This window comes from Candida pseudojiufengensis (genome assembly GCF_024610245.1).
Source record: "Candida pseudojiufengensis strain CBS 10847 chromosome Unknown scaffold5, whole genome shotgun sequence".
NCBI lineage: Eukaryota > Fungi > Ascomycota > Pichiomycetes > Serinales > Debaryomycetaceae > Lodderomyces > Lodderomyces pseudojiufengensis.
Window position 1 is genome coordinate 663,167 of NW_026261528.1, and position 13,122 is coordinate 676,288.

Below are 13,122 nucleotides of genomic sequence, written 5' to 3' on the forward strand. Positions count from 1 at the left end.
ATTGAGACAATTCGATCTAAATCAAAGAATTGTTAATACGGTTGCAAAATTTAACTTGTTACAAGTTGTGTCGTGATTACGTAATGGTAGCAAGCTGTATTACGTAATACATGTAAATAATAAATTTGAAGTGGCAACATAGAAAAAATCAAATCTGAAAGAAATCAAATAATTCAATTTTTCAATCAACCTAATCAAATCTAACATCAATTATCAAGAAATAAAGCATCAAAATGGCGTTAGTATCTGCTGCTCCATATTTAGCACTACTTGGAGAACCAGACACTAGTCTCAAATCATACGCATTAACATCCTTGAATGACGTTGTTGATCAATTATGGGCAGAAATTGCAAATAATATAACTGAATTGGAAGATTTATATGAAGACAAACAATTTAAAGAAAGATCTTTGGCAGCATTAATAATATCTAAAGTCTATTATAATTTGGGAGATTTTGACACATCTGTGAAATATTCATTGAGAGCTGGGAATGAATTCAATATTGAAGAAAAAAGTCAATATATCGAAACTATTGTAAGTCAATGTATTAAGTTGTATAATTCATTGTCACGAAAAAAATATAATGATGACTCTGTGACTATAGATCCAAGATTACAATCCATCTATGAAAAAATGTTGAGCAAATGTTTAAAACTGGGGGAAATTAAGTTAACATTAGGAATAGCCTTGGAATCATACAGGCTAGATTTAATAGATAAAATATTGAAAGAACAAATTCAAGAAAATGAAGAAAATGGATTGAACTTGATCAATTATGTTTTGATTTGTACCAATTCAACCATAAGTGATCAAAATTTTAGAAATGAAGTTTTGAATGAATTAATATCATTATTATTGTCATTGAAAAAGCATCAAGATTTTTTCACGATTATAAAAATCATTGTACAATTAAGTGATTCTACTTTAGCATCAAAAGTTTTCCAAGAATTAATCAAACAAGAAGAACAATTGATTGCATACCAAGCGGCCTTTGATTTGGTAAATACTGCGTCACAAGATTTATTAGATGATGTAATAAATTCATTAACAGCTGATTCAGAGAATTTAATCACCAAAAAAGTTTTAAATATCTTATCAGGTGTACCAACTTGTGATTTCGATAATACTTTCCTTTTTAAAAACAACAATACGGATATAACGATATTAAATAAAACCAAAAATCTTTTGGATGGTAGAAGCTCAGTTTTTCATTCAGCAGTTACTTTTGCAAATGCTTATATGCATGCAGGTACAACAGATGATTCATTTTTCAGAAAAAACTTGGAATGGTTAGGTAAGGCAACTAATTGGTCAAAATTTTCAGCCACTGCTGCATTAGGTGTGATTCACAAGGGTAATTTATCTCAAGGTCGTACTATTTTGAAACCATATTTGCCAGGATCAACTAGTGCTGCTCATACAAAAGGAGGTTCATTATTTGCATTGGGATTAATCTTTGCTGGTCATGGAAGAGAAGTTATTGGATATTTGAAAAACTTTATAGATGAAAATGGAAATGCTACAGGATCTAATGACATTGATGTACAATTACACGGGGCTTCTTTAGGTGCTGGTGTTGCTGGTATGGGTTTAAAATCCGAAGAATTATATGAATCTTTAAAAGTTGTACTATATTCAGATTCTGCTATATCTTCACAAGCTGCTGCTTATGGTATGGGTTTAATCAAATTAGGATCCGGTGATGATATTGCAACAAATGATATGTTGACTTATGCTTTGGAAACTCAGCATGAAAATATAATTAGAGGTTTAGCTATAGGATTGGCATTGATACATTATGGACGTGAAGATAAAGCTGATTATATTATTAATGACTTGATGAAACAAGAATCCTCAATTTTGAGATATGGTGGTGCATTCAATATTGGGTTAGCATATGCTGGTACCGGTAATAGTGGAGCTATAAAGAAATTATTGCATTACGCCGTATCTGATCCAAGTGATGACGTAAGAAGAGCTTCGGTATTAAGTTTAGGTTTTGTTTTAATTCGTGACTATACTGCTGCTCCTCAGTTGGTTAAATTATTATCACAGTCTCATAATCCACATGTTAGGTATGGTACTGCATTAGCATTAGGTATATCATGTGCTGGAAGAGCTTATGCTCCAGCCATTGAAGTATTGGAGCCACTTACCAAAGATCCAGTTGATTTTGTTAGACAAGGTGCATTAATGGCTACTGCCATGATTTTAATACAACAAAATGATTTTATTTTCCCAAAAGTCAAAGAATTTACAAAACAATATGCTGATACTATTAAAAATAAACATGAAGATGCATTGGCTAAATTCGGAGCTACTTTATCGCAAGGTATAATTGATGCAGGGGGTAGAAATGTAACAATAAACTTGGAAAATTCTCAAACTAATACATTAAATATCAATGCTATTGTTGGGTTAGCAATATTTGCTCAGTCATGGTATTGGTATCCATTAGCTCATTTCTTATCTTTATCATTTGCTCCAACTTCAATAATTGGAGTAAGAGGTGAAGATTTAAAAATTCCAAAGTTTGAAATCAATTGTCATTCAAACCCAGAATATTGGAAATATCCTGAAAAAATTGAAGAAGCTAAAGAAGAAAAACCGGATAAATTGACGACTGCAGTTTTATCAACAACTGCAAAAGCTAAAACAAGAGCTAAGAAGAAACAATCAAATAAGAAAGTCGAAGAATCAAATAAAATGGATATTGACTCAAAGAAGGAAGAACCAAAAAAACCAGCAGCAACTGAAGAGAGCAAAAAAGAAGAGTCTAATAAAGATGCATCGAACAAAACTAGTCAACAATCTCAACAACCTCAACCACCACGTTACACTAAACAACCGTACAAAATAGAGAATTTATCAAGGGTTTTACCAGCTCAAGTCAATTACATATCCTTTAAAGATGAAAGATTCGTACCCGTCAGGAAATATAAAGGCAGTGGTATAATTGTGTTGAATGATACTAATCCTGAAAGTCCTGTGGAGTTTATTAAAACTGTTAGACAATTGAATATCACTGAAGCTCCATTACCTGAACCTTTCACATTATCTAAAGAAGACCTAGAAGAAGAAGAAGATGATTAATAAGTATTTGTACATTATAGTAAATAATTCAATCAAATAAAAAATGTAATAAACTTATTTACACCTAAGATTTCGTGGATCAGTAAAACAAGCAATTTGAATATCATTTTTATCTATAGTCTCAAATCTATTAAACCTTTTCCATTCACCAAATTTAATCCTATTCTTGTTCCAAAAACTTCCTCTCTTAATTTCTCTATATTTCACTCCATCAACTTCATATTTAGTGAATAAAATAGCAAATTGTAAAGTATTGCCTGGATCTAAATCGCAACCAAAACTACCACCAAACCCTTTTGCCCAAATAAAATTACTTTTGTATCCAGGTCCAAAATTTATAAAGTATCCACCATAATTTAATCTATAATCTACTCCAAAATCAAATTCTACTGACCAAGTTTGCCTATATGTTGCTTTATCTCCAGCATAATTAGTTACACAGTCACCTATGGGATACCATTGTGAAACTAAATTAATTGTTGTATCTTCCTCGATTTCTTTTGAGTTGAGTTCCAGGTATGAAAGCTCTATGAATTGAGGTTGAGTGTTTGGTTTGAGTATGTTTTGATTGAATATAATAGAGTTTGTTGATGGTAAATGTAACACCATATTTGGTTGTGAAATTATAGTATTGTATATGATGTCTTTGTAATTACTCAAAGTTTGATGAACTGTCTTTAAATTTGCAAGTTGTTCAATTACATTTCCATCTAACTTATCCTTATCATAAAATGGGTAGATTTTGAAAGACCAAGCAATACATATTACGTGTAAAAAAGAAATATATTTCATGAATTTGTTATGCGTGGAGAGAAAACTGTTGCAAAAATTTTGCAGCCAAAAATGAGAGCTTTTTGTTGAAAAAATAGTCATCATCATTTCGTGCACATATGGTACATTTACATAACCCAATATTCATGAGGAAGTTCATCATCATCAGAGTCGGCACTTTCATTGGTAGTATCGTGTCTAGCACCTGTAGCCTCTTCATCTACATCTACTTCATCACTATCATCATCTTCGTCCATATCATCATTGTCATCATCATCATCCATATATTCGTTGAATCGATCTAAATGATTACTCGTTGCCATTTCTTCATCTTCGTTATCATCATCTTCCTCGTCTTCAGCATCATTTGCAGTCAATTGAGAATCATCTTCTGAATCAATAGCGTCTCGTCTTCTTGATCTTTCGTATCGAATTTCATCATCTGAAATAACCTTTTCTTCATCATCATTATCATGCATGGCATCAACTTGATTGATGGTTGTATCTACTGTATTTGAAACATTGTTTTCAATTTTTGAACCCAAGTTTTTGGAACTTGTTGCTTCCGTGTATTTTTCAGGTATGTCAAATCCTTCAGCAACAATTGGATTTCTCTTTTCCGTTAAATAGTTAATTTGACGCAATGCAGATCTTAATTTTTCAAAGACATCATGTTCTGTGCTTGTTTTAATAGTTGTATTCACTTTGTTATCTTTTTTGAATGACTTTTCAGCAACTTTGTCCAAAATATTATAAATGGCTTTAGTGAATCCAAACGCATCCAATATTTTGGCTCTTTCAGTAACTGTTAGTTCGTCATCAGCACTTGACTCTTCCTCTATTGCATTTTGATGCTCATTAGATTTTGCAGCACCATTACGTTTGGTTTTAGTGGATGTGTCGACAGTTTGATAAACTTCATAATCAGTATAATTCGGTAAATCATATCCAAAAACAGTGGATTTCCATGTCAAATTTACCAATATCCATGCAATTGAAAGTTTAATAAGATTTAAATTGTCAACTAATATTTCTTTATTACGAGTGATTGAATCCGGAATTTCAAAAGATAAATATCGTAACCAAACACTTAAAATTTGGTCATTTGGAAATAAGTCTTTTTTCAAATTATCAATAGCGGTAAATGTATGATCTTCAGTGAAATTTATTGATCTGACTAATCGAACAAATCCCTCGTTTCCCAACAATGTGATCAATGTTTTATCATCAAAAATGTCGTCTTTCTCACCTTCAGGCAAAAATAGCCAAACTTTAGTAAGATTTTGTAACACAAAATCCGGCCAATTTATAGGAATACCTTGTTTTCCATCATACCCACTGTCCCAATAATCAGTAACGTATGACTCTCTCAATATTTGAGTAAACGAAGGCGAACCAGCAGTAAAATTTCTTAATATTTCAAATGCAACTATTTTTTGATCAATCTTTAACTGTCTGACTTCCGTGGACCCAAATGGATCACGACCATAACCTCCAACACCATAATTTGCCGTGTGAAAAATGAAACTGACAGGAAAATAATTCAAAACTTCTCTTTTATTCTCCGAGGCTTCATTAAACATAAAATTTTTGATTACTTGCAAGATTTTTAATTGAATAAGACAATTTTCATAATTTTCCTCAACTGAATTTGGTATAATAACTATCTCAGATGATTTTTGATAGATTGTAGATAAACTGGATAAAAAGTTTTCATAACTAATTATTTTATATCTGAATGAGCTAAAATCAAGAATGAAATTTGCCAATAGACTAATACATATAGCTTTGTTGGTCATGAAGGTTTTTCTAAACTGCTTTTTATTGATAGCACTGTTATTATTGATCTGAAAAAAAAAATTCAATTTCTGATCAAGACTTTCATAAAGCCTGATAATCTCTAAAATATTCGTCACAAATCCACCTGGGGATGATCCCAGTAAAGCTTCAGGTGAAGTAGCACTACTTTCCGCATCAATTCTTGGACGCATAGTAGGTTGACCAGATGATAATAAGGACGCTAAATTGGATGTATGAATTTGTAAACCTTCTTTACCTACTCTCGAAACAAAACTTTTGAACTCATTACATTCAACAAAGAATGTTCTTAAAGCAGAAACTGATCTAGAATTCGATCTAATGAAATAAAAGCAATTTGTATACATAGCCGAGTTTTCTAATGCACATATTGCCCCTAAATTTTTTCCCAACCAAGTCAAATGTTGTTTTAAATTTTCTTTCTTACTACCTTGTGAAACAATTTTATAAGTTAGTTGTATCTGATTGCATAGAAAATGGTAATTATCAATGATCTCAAATATAATTTCTGGTAAATTAATCTCATTTGTTTGTGAACTACTCAATAGTTTGTGTCTTGATTCTTCGCTATCGCTAGTATAAACACTTAACAACAAAAGCAAGTCCGCAATTTCTAAATCGTAAGCATTATTAACTTTCAAGGATGTGAAATCGACCAAAACTGTCCCATGTTTTGACTTCATTTTCAAAGCTTTGAGTTTCTTAAGTAGAACACTTGCATTAAAGCATTGACTTAATTTTGTCGATAGTTGATTATTTATGTTGGTATCACTTATTTTCTGTGTCATTGATGGATATTGAACGCACAAGTCAGCTAGTATTTTCGCGGCTGATTTTAAAAACATTGGGGAGTTAAAAGTTGATGCATCACCAGAGTATTTTTTATATTTCCCTTTTTGAGACTTTGAAGTTGCTTCCTTATCCAAAATTGTGCCATCGTAATCAACATCAAAATCCAATAGATCAATTAGTTTGGGGAATAATTTTTCGAAATTTTTATAAATTAATGGTTCTGCTAACACCTCCAGTGCATACATCTCTTCTAGTAGTAAAGTCAATAAATTGATTGCCGAAAGTCCAACTTTTTTTGATCTAGATTTTAGTAATAGTAGTAAAGTGAGATAGATATGTGTAATTGGAATCGGATTCGATTCATCATAAGCAGTCAAACATATTGGATCCTTTGTATCATTTCTAAATTCCATGACTACATGATAATTTTGAGACTTCAAGAAACTAATGATTTGGGAGACGCTCGTGACTAATTCAATTATTATTTTCATATCAACTTTTTTTTCAAGTTCTGAATTCTTTAAATTGGCATTAGGCAACGTTTCATCTTCGAAAGTCAATTTGAATAGTAGATTCTTTGAAAAACATGTAGTTCCATCAATATGACTATAAATGATATGATAGCAATCATTAGATAACCTCTTCAATAAAGTTTCCAATAAAGTTGGAATATAATTTTGGTCAATCAGCAATTTTTTTGAAGAAAGTAAGATGGGGACTAATCTTAACAGTTTAACTGTTAATGCAGACTTGATATAAATGCGACGACTAGTATCTTGATTACTTGACAATAAAAGTACGGTAAGGTACCTCCATAGCATTGCTGCATCAATCTGGGAATGTCCTAAATTTGATAAGCCTATTACCATATCAAGACTATATCTCATTATTGCCTCTATTTTAAATAATACTCCATCTTCAAATTCTGATACACTTGGGACATGTTTTTCAATAAAATAATTCAAGAGTGAACAAATTGGAACCAAAATTTGTTCTAAAGTTTGAATAGATCTTAATGTTTCTTCATTATTGAACCCAATCAATTCCAATGCAAATGATATCAAAATATTCAAAATGACTGCTAATTTTTCAAGTTGATCCAATAATAAATTATCAAGATTATTGGATTTCAATAAGTTCGCCACTATGCCATTAAAATCATGTACTATTTTATTCATAAATGTTACATCATTAAATAATCGGAATTTGAGATCTTTGTTACCTATTATATCAAAACGTAGCTGGTTGTAATTATATGAATCTTCATTCTCCAAGGATCGTGTCAAATTCAACGGCATGAGTTAGTCTTGTAATTGTATATGAAGTTGTACTGTTGTTGTAATTAATCGTAAGTTAATTTATTGATTAAACACTATTAGGTAGTTGGTTGTAAAAATGTTAGAAATTGTGTGGTGATTGTAAATTTGTGCAACAATTAAAAATAGTAAACCCGATAAGAATTAAAAGCAATTTCGTTTTATAAATAACACCAGTCTACTTCTACAAGGAGTACTACATATCAACAAACACCACTACCGCACTATTACAGCACCGCTATGTGTGTTTTATTTTACACCGTTCTGTCTACAAGTTTATAATTGGTTAATGAGATTTTATTTTTATCTAAAAATATTCAAATTTTACCACGCCAAAATTTTTGGGAATCAGTGGCAGGTTTACCAGTTTTAATATCTTCACTAACTTTTATATCAGCATCAACTCTTTTTGGTATATAATCCAAAATTTTATTCAAATTTTCATTATCTTCTAATTTCACTACTCCATTTTCATCTGCAATTATATAATCACCAGGATTAATAACTAATATATCTTCATCCTTGTCAGAATCAATTGATGAAACTTTAATTTCTATTGGAACATTTATTCCAACAACTTTTACTAATGGGCCAGGAGCACTTGTTCCAACTCCATATGACCAAACTGGATATTTCAAATCATTATGTTCATCTAAATCTCTAATTCTTCCTAATATAACTGAACCATTGGCTTTTCTATATTGAGCTCTAGTTGACATTAATCCTCCATATAATGCATTATTAATTTTTTGATAAGGTGCTGTTGTTAGTTGTATATTTAAAGGTAATCCAATAACAACAATTGAATCCTCTGGTACTTGATCAATGTATGATTGTTTTACTGCAGGTCTTGGATCAGATTTGGGAGCATATAACACAGTATAAGCTTTACCAACAGCTGAAGTTTTTGTTTTACTTGTTATTACCGGTGATCGGTTAACTAAGTTGGGTATAAATCCACCATTCGAAATTCCAAATTGATTAAGTGAATCTGAAACATCACATGCACTAAATTTTGATAAGAATTGAATGACTTCTTTTGTTGTAAATTGTTTTGTTGAGATGGAGGTTGCCATTTCTTTATTTTCTTCAAATAATTTATCATATAAATGTAATGCTAAAACACAAATTAAATATAAAATCAATAATGTATATACAATTGGTTTTGTGTTTAAATTATCTTTCCCCGGATTTTTCAGTTTTGTCATTTGATAAACCTGTGAAGTCTACTATGAAGCATTGAGATGAAGAGAGGAAGATAAACTTGACAAAGACTTTCCCAAGATGAACTTTAATAAATAAATAAGCTTTTCGTCTATATACATAACTCAATTTTGGTTGGAAACTACTATGAAACATCTATGAAACAATTATAAAACATTTAAAATTTTAATCATCTAGACTTATTCTCTTTTGCAACTTCTTGTAAGTACTACTATCAATACCTTCATTTTCATTCTCATCTGGCGTTTCATCATCTATTTTTCTTGATTTAAATGTGTTAGACTTTGATTTATGTCCCACTTCATCCTCTTTAGATTCTTCTTCAAATTCAACTATATTAGTGGGTACTTGAAAATATTCTAACCCAATTAAAAAATCAGGTTCTAATTGATAATCTTTTAAAATTGTTTTATTATCCACTCTTGGATCTTTCAAATCCTTTAGTATAGATGTCAAAGTTTGTGGATTTACCATTGTCTTTTGTAATTGTTGTGATTCGGGAGTTTGTTCCATTTGTTTTCTATTTTCTTCTTCTCCTAATTCATATAGTTTTTTTCTAGATCGTAGTTGTTTTAATACTAATGCATTCTTATCATTTGATGTAGGATTAAATTCAACTGTTTTAATTTGTTTCCCTAATTTATTTATTGAACTGAGAAAAGATTGATCGTATGTTGAAGTTCCTACTTCATGTGGATCACGACCATCTTTTCCTTCGGGTTCGATTTGAGATTGAGATCGGAGTTGCAGTTGTTGTTGGATATTGGTTTTTTGATTCTTAATCTTCTTATGTAAAAATCGTGGATCAAACGACGTGGAAGTGTTTGCTCTAAATGCAGTTTCATTCTGATTCAAACTTTCATCTGGAGAAGTATTATTCAACGGTATTGAACTATTTGAAGTAGGAATGACGTGATGAGAGTCTTGATTTTCATCTTGATTTACTTGAGGTTGTTGTTGCGATTGTTGTAGATGTTTCGAATTCGACAAAGGATTGACATCACTTCGTTTGATATGATTCGTGGCTGCATCGGAGACCGTCTTGGCTAGCTTCCTACTACCTTGCTTTGAAGCTGATGAACCCATATTGATAGAGCCGTAGGTAAATAGGATGTATGTAAAAACGTGAATGTAATTATAGCGCTTTTTGTGTTCCACAGACTTAATATGACACTGTTGATATCACAGCTTATAACGGAGCTTGTCAAAGGAATGTCTCATATAACATTTAATAGTTCACTTTATACTGATGAACCTGCAGTTTATTATCCATTCACTACATAAACGTCTATATAAATCATCAATTTTTATCTTTCTTTGATTTCTTCTTATCCTTTTTATCCTTCTTGTCCTTTTTATCTTTCTTATCTTTCTTATCCTTTTTATTCTTTTTATGATGGTGATGTTCTTTACTTTCATCATCATTCTTCGTACTTTTAGTTTTCCCATCATCATCAACTTTAGCTTTCTTCAAAGTTTTCCCCACTGTTTTATCATTTTCATCTATAATTCTATCCATTTGATCTTCTTCTTCATCATCACTAGTTGATGAAGATCCATATACATCAAAATCATCTTTATCATAACCAGTTGGAAAATGTCTCATCCTTAGTTTTTTTAATTTTGGAACATCTTTTCTTGGTTTTCTTACTTTATCAAAATCAATTTGTGGTATAGATACTACTTCTTTTATATTATAAAATCTTGAAAAATCTGTATCAATAGGTTTATAACTATCATGTTTATTTATAAATATTTTATGTTTATTATTTATTTCTTCAGGTATTATTTTTGATTTATTATCATTGACTATTAGTTCTTCATCAATTTGAAAAGATGATCCATTAAGTTTGAAAATTTCACCTTCTCTATTTCTTGTAAATATGATTGGTAATGATTTTAATTGATCAAGTGGGAAATTTTTAGGTGTTTTTATTAACCATAATTCTTTATCTTTTAATTTAGTTAATGGTTTTGAAGATGAAGATGTAGAAATTTTATTGTAATTTTTTGGTGGTTGATATTCTTTTGGTTCTGAATCGGAGGATGAGTCATCTATATCCGATTCTCCAACATATTCATTCGATTTGTACGCCGGCCTAGCCATTTGTTGTTTTATAGTTAGTTTTAGGTGTATCTGATCGGTCTTGAGTTGAGAAGAGTAAAAATTTTAGAGTGCATATAAAAAACGAAATTGTTGCAAAAAATAAGTAATACAAACAATTATATTAAAGGTTGCAAAAACTTATTACATGTAGACACCAACGTTGGCTAGACAAAGTAGGTGTACATTATTAAAGTATAGGGAGTTTTTAATTATAAAATAGCAATGTATATTAAAAATTGTAAAGAAAAAATTTTTATATATAAGAATCTTAAACTGGTATCATAAAATAACTATAACTAATATTAAATTATTTGAACAATTTGAAATTATAACGACAAGAAAATGAAATTAAAACTGAAACTATTTGTAAAATGATAAATCCTTGTTGGACTTAAACATTTGTTACGTTATGTAAATGCTTTTTCAAATTAATTCATCAACTAAGTAAATTAAAATAATCTTTTAGCTAATGATTGAAAAACATTACCTCTTTTAAAAAATCCAGCAGTATTATCTTCTGGTGAAAATGAAATTGGAATTGATAATTGAACTAATAATTTAACATCATAACCAGCTCCACTTCCACTTGGACATTTAGTTTTATTTGATGGGTTATGATATAAATCATATTCACCAGTTTGATTTGAAGCTGATGAATTTCTAGTTATATTTGAAGCAATAATTTCTGGACAAGCTAAGAAATTAGTTGAATTTAAGAATGATAACCATCCATTTGTAATTCCAAAATGTTCACTTGCTGATCCATTTTTAGTTGTTGTTGAAACTAATTTAGTTGAATTTGAAACAACAACATCAATTGGTGATGATGAATTTGAACTGTTGGTGAAAGGCAAGTTTAAAATATAACCTTTATCAGCTTCAATAGTTCCGAAAAATGCTTTATCATCTGATCCTAATTTAATTGCAGTACCATTAAATTTAACTAAATTTGAAGTAAATTTGTCACCTTTATGAATTGCAATTAATGAAAAAGTTGGTGATGCTGGAGTGAAGAATCTTTTATCAACTGGAGCAGCTGATACTTGTAAGATTAAACAGTAAATAGTTACTAATAAAGTTGTGAAGAATTGCATTATGATGTATTAAAATGTACTTAATTTGAATTTCAAAGTCAACTATTAATGAATTATCGAGATTAAAGAGGTAGAAAGAAAAAAACCGAGAAGAAATTCCATAACAATAGCATCTTGAAAGATTATTAGGATTGCAATTTGTATTTATATTCACACAGCTTTAGCTTTTTCATTAGGTCATCTATGGATATATTTTTTGCAATTGAAACTTAACCATAGAACATTTAAAAATAGTAATTTTGTGTTACAAAATCATTCTATGAAAAATTTAAATTTTATATTTTATATAGGGGGTAATTTTAAAAATAAAATAAAAAAGTCAATCAATTCTAAAGCAATCAAGGCAAGTCAGGAATATAACGTTTCTATAGTTCCAGAATTTAAGTTGAATCATATCGAAAATTCTTTAAAACTTTAGACCAAGAGACTAATCGGTTCCTCGACTCATGGAATAAATGGAGTATATTTGAAACGGAATCGTTGGGTCCATTTCGGATCTTTCGCCTGTCCATTTATGGATTTAAAATTTTAAAATACAGCCTTAGATGGTGAACCGATCTAAAAGATTCTTTGATTTCATATTTTGTATTCATTAGGACCTAAAAACTGTGCATTGAATTCTTACTTTTAGAGGCAAAGTAGATTAAATTGTATTTTACTGTTCCATATCATCAAATCAAAAAGTCTGATATTGTGTACTTTTTCATTATCATAATAATTAGATTCAAATCATATTCCAAATAGTTGATAAATCATACGAATTCGGTAATCATATTGTATGACAGATTCCATTCAATTTTAACTGAAACGTACGAAATAATAAGTGAAAAATAAAACAATCAAAATTTTTTAATGTCTCACTACTTATTACTCTTAAATTTTCAATTACATTACACACATCATTA

The 13,122-nt window shown here is 30.0% G+C and overlaps 7 protein-coding genes across 7 annotated transcripts; 1 reads left to right on the top strand and 6 right to left on the bottom strand. All coding sequences in view use genetic code 12, as the record gives it.

Annotated features, from left to right (window-relative positions):
- Positions 1–233: 233 nt before the first annotated feature.
- Positions 234–3,095, top strand: RPN2 (proteasome regulatory particle base subunit; the record flags this gene model as incomplete). The annotated part of the gene is made up of 1 exon (XM_051757291.1): positions 234–3,095. The coding sequence occupies one exon, from the start codon at positions 234–236 to the stop codon at positions 3,093–3,095; it is 2,862 nt and encodes a 953-aa protein (XP_051614852.1).
- Positions 3,096–3,149: 54 nt separating this feature from the next.
- Positions 3,150–3,704, bottom strand: KGF55_002592 (uncharacterized protein; the record flags this gene model as incomplete). The annotated part of the gene is made up of 1 exon (XM_051757292.1): positions 3,150–3,704. The coding sequence occupies one exon, from the start codon at positions 3,702–3,704 to the stop codon at positions 3,150–3,152; it is 555 nt and encodes a 184-aa protein (XP_051614853.1).
- A 290-nt stretch (positions 3,705–3,994) lies between these two features.
- Positions 3,995–7,774, bottom strand: KGF55_002593 (uncharacterized protein; the record flags this gene model as incomplete). The annotated part of the gene is made up of 1 exon (XM_051757293.1): positions 3,995–7,774. One exon carries the CDS (start codon positions 7,772–7,774, stop codon positions 3,995–3,997), a length of 3,780 nt encoding a protein of 1,259 aa, XP_051614854.1.
- Positions 7,775–8,109: 335 nt separating this feature from the next.
- On the bottom strand, positions 8,110–9,000 carry KGF55_002594 (bifunctional 4-hydroxy-4-methyl-2-oxoglutarate aldolase/oxaloacetate decarboxylase; the record flags this gene model as incomplete). The annotated part of the gene is made up of 1 exon (XM_051757294.1): positions 8,110–9,000. One exon carries the CDS (start codon positions 8,998–9,000, stop codon positions 8,110–8,112), a length of 891 nt encoding a protein of 296 aa, XP_051614855.1.
- Positions 9,001–9,181: 181 nt separating this feature from the next.
- KGF55_002595 (uncharacterized protein) lies at positions 9,182–10,102 on the bottom strand (the record flags this gene model as incomplete). The annotated part of the gene is made up of 1 exon (XM_051757295.1): positions 9,182–10,102. The coding sequence occupies one exon, from the start codon at positions 10,100–10,102 to the stop codon at positions 9,182–9,184; it is 921 nt and encodes a 306-aa protein (XP_051614856.1).
- A 214-nt stretch (positions 10,103–10,316) lies between these two features.
- RPA34 (DNA-directed RNA polymerase I subunit) lies at positions 10,317–11,123 on the bottom strand (the record flags this gene model as incomplete). Its single annotated transcript, XM_051757296.1, has 1 exon — positions 10,317–11,123. The coding sequence occupies one exon, from the start codon at positions 11,121–11,123 to the stop codon at positions 10,317–10,319; it is 807 nt and encodes a 268-aa protein (XP_051614857.1).
- A 449-nt stretch (positions 11,124–11,572) lies between these two features.
- Positions 11,573–12,217, bottom strand: KGF55_002597 (uncharacterized protein; the record flags this gene model as incomplete). The annotated part of the gene is made up of 1 exon (XM_051757299.1): positions 11,573–12,217. The coding sequence occupies one exon, from the start codon at positions 12,215–12,217 to the stop codon at positions 11,573–11,575; it is 645 nt and encodes a 214-aa protein (XP_051614858.1).
- Positions 12,218–13,122: the final 905 nt, after the last annotated feature.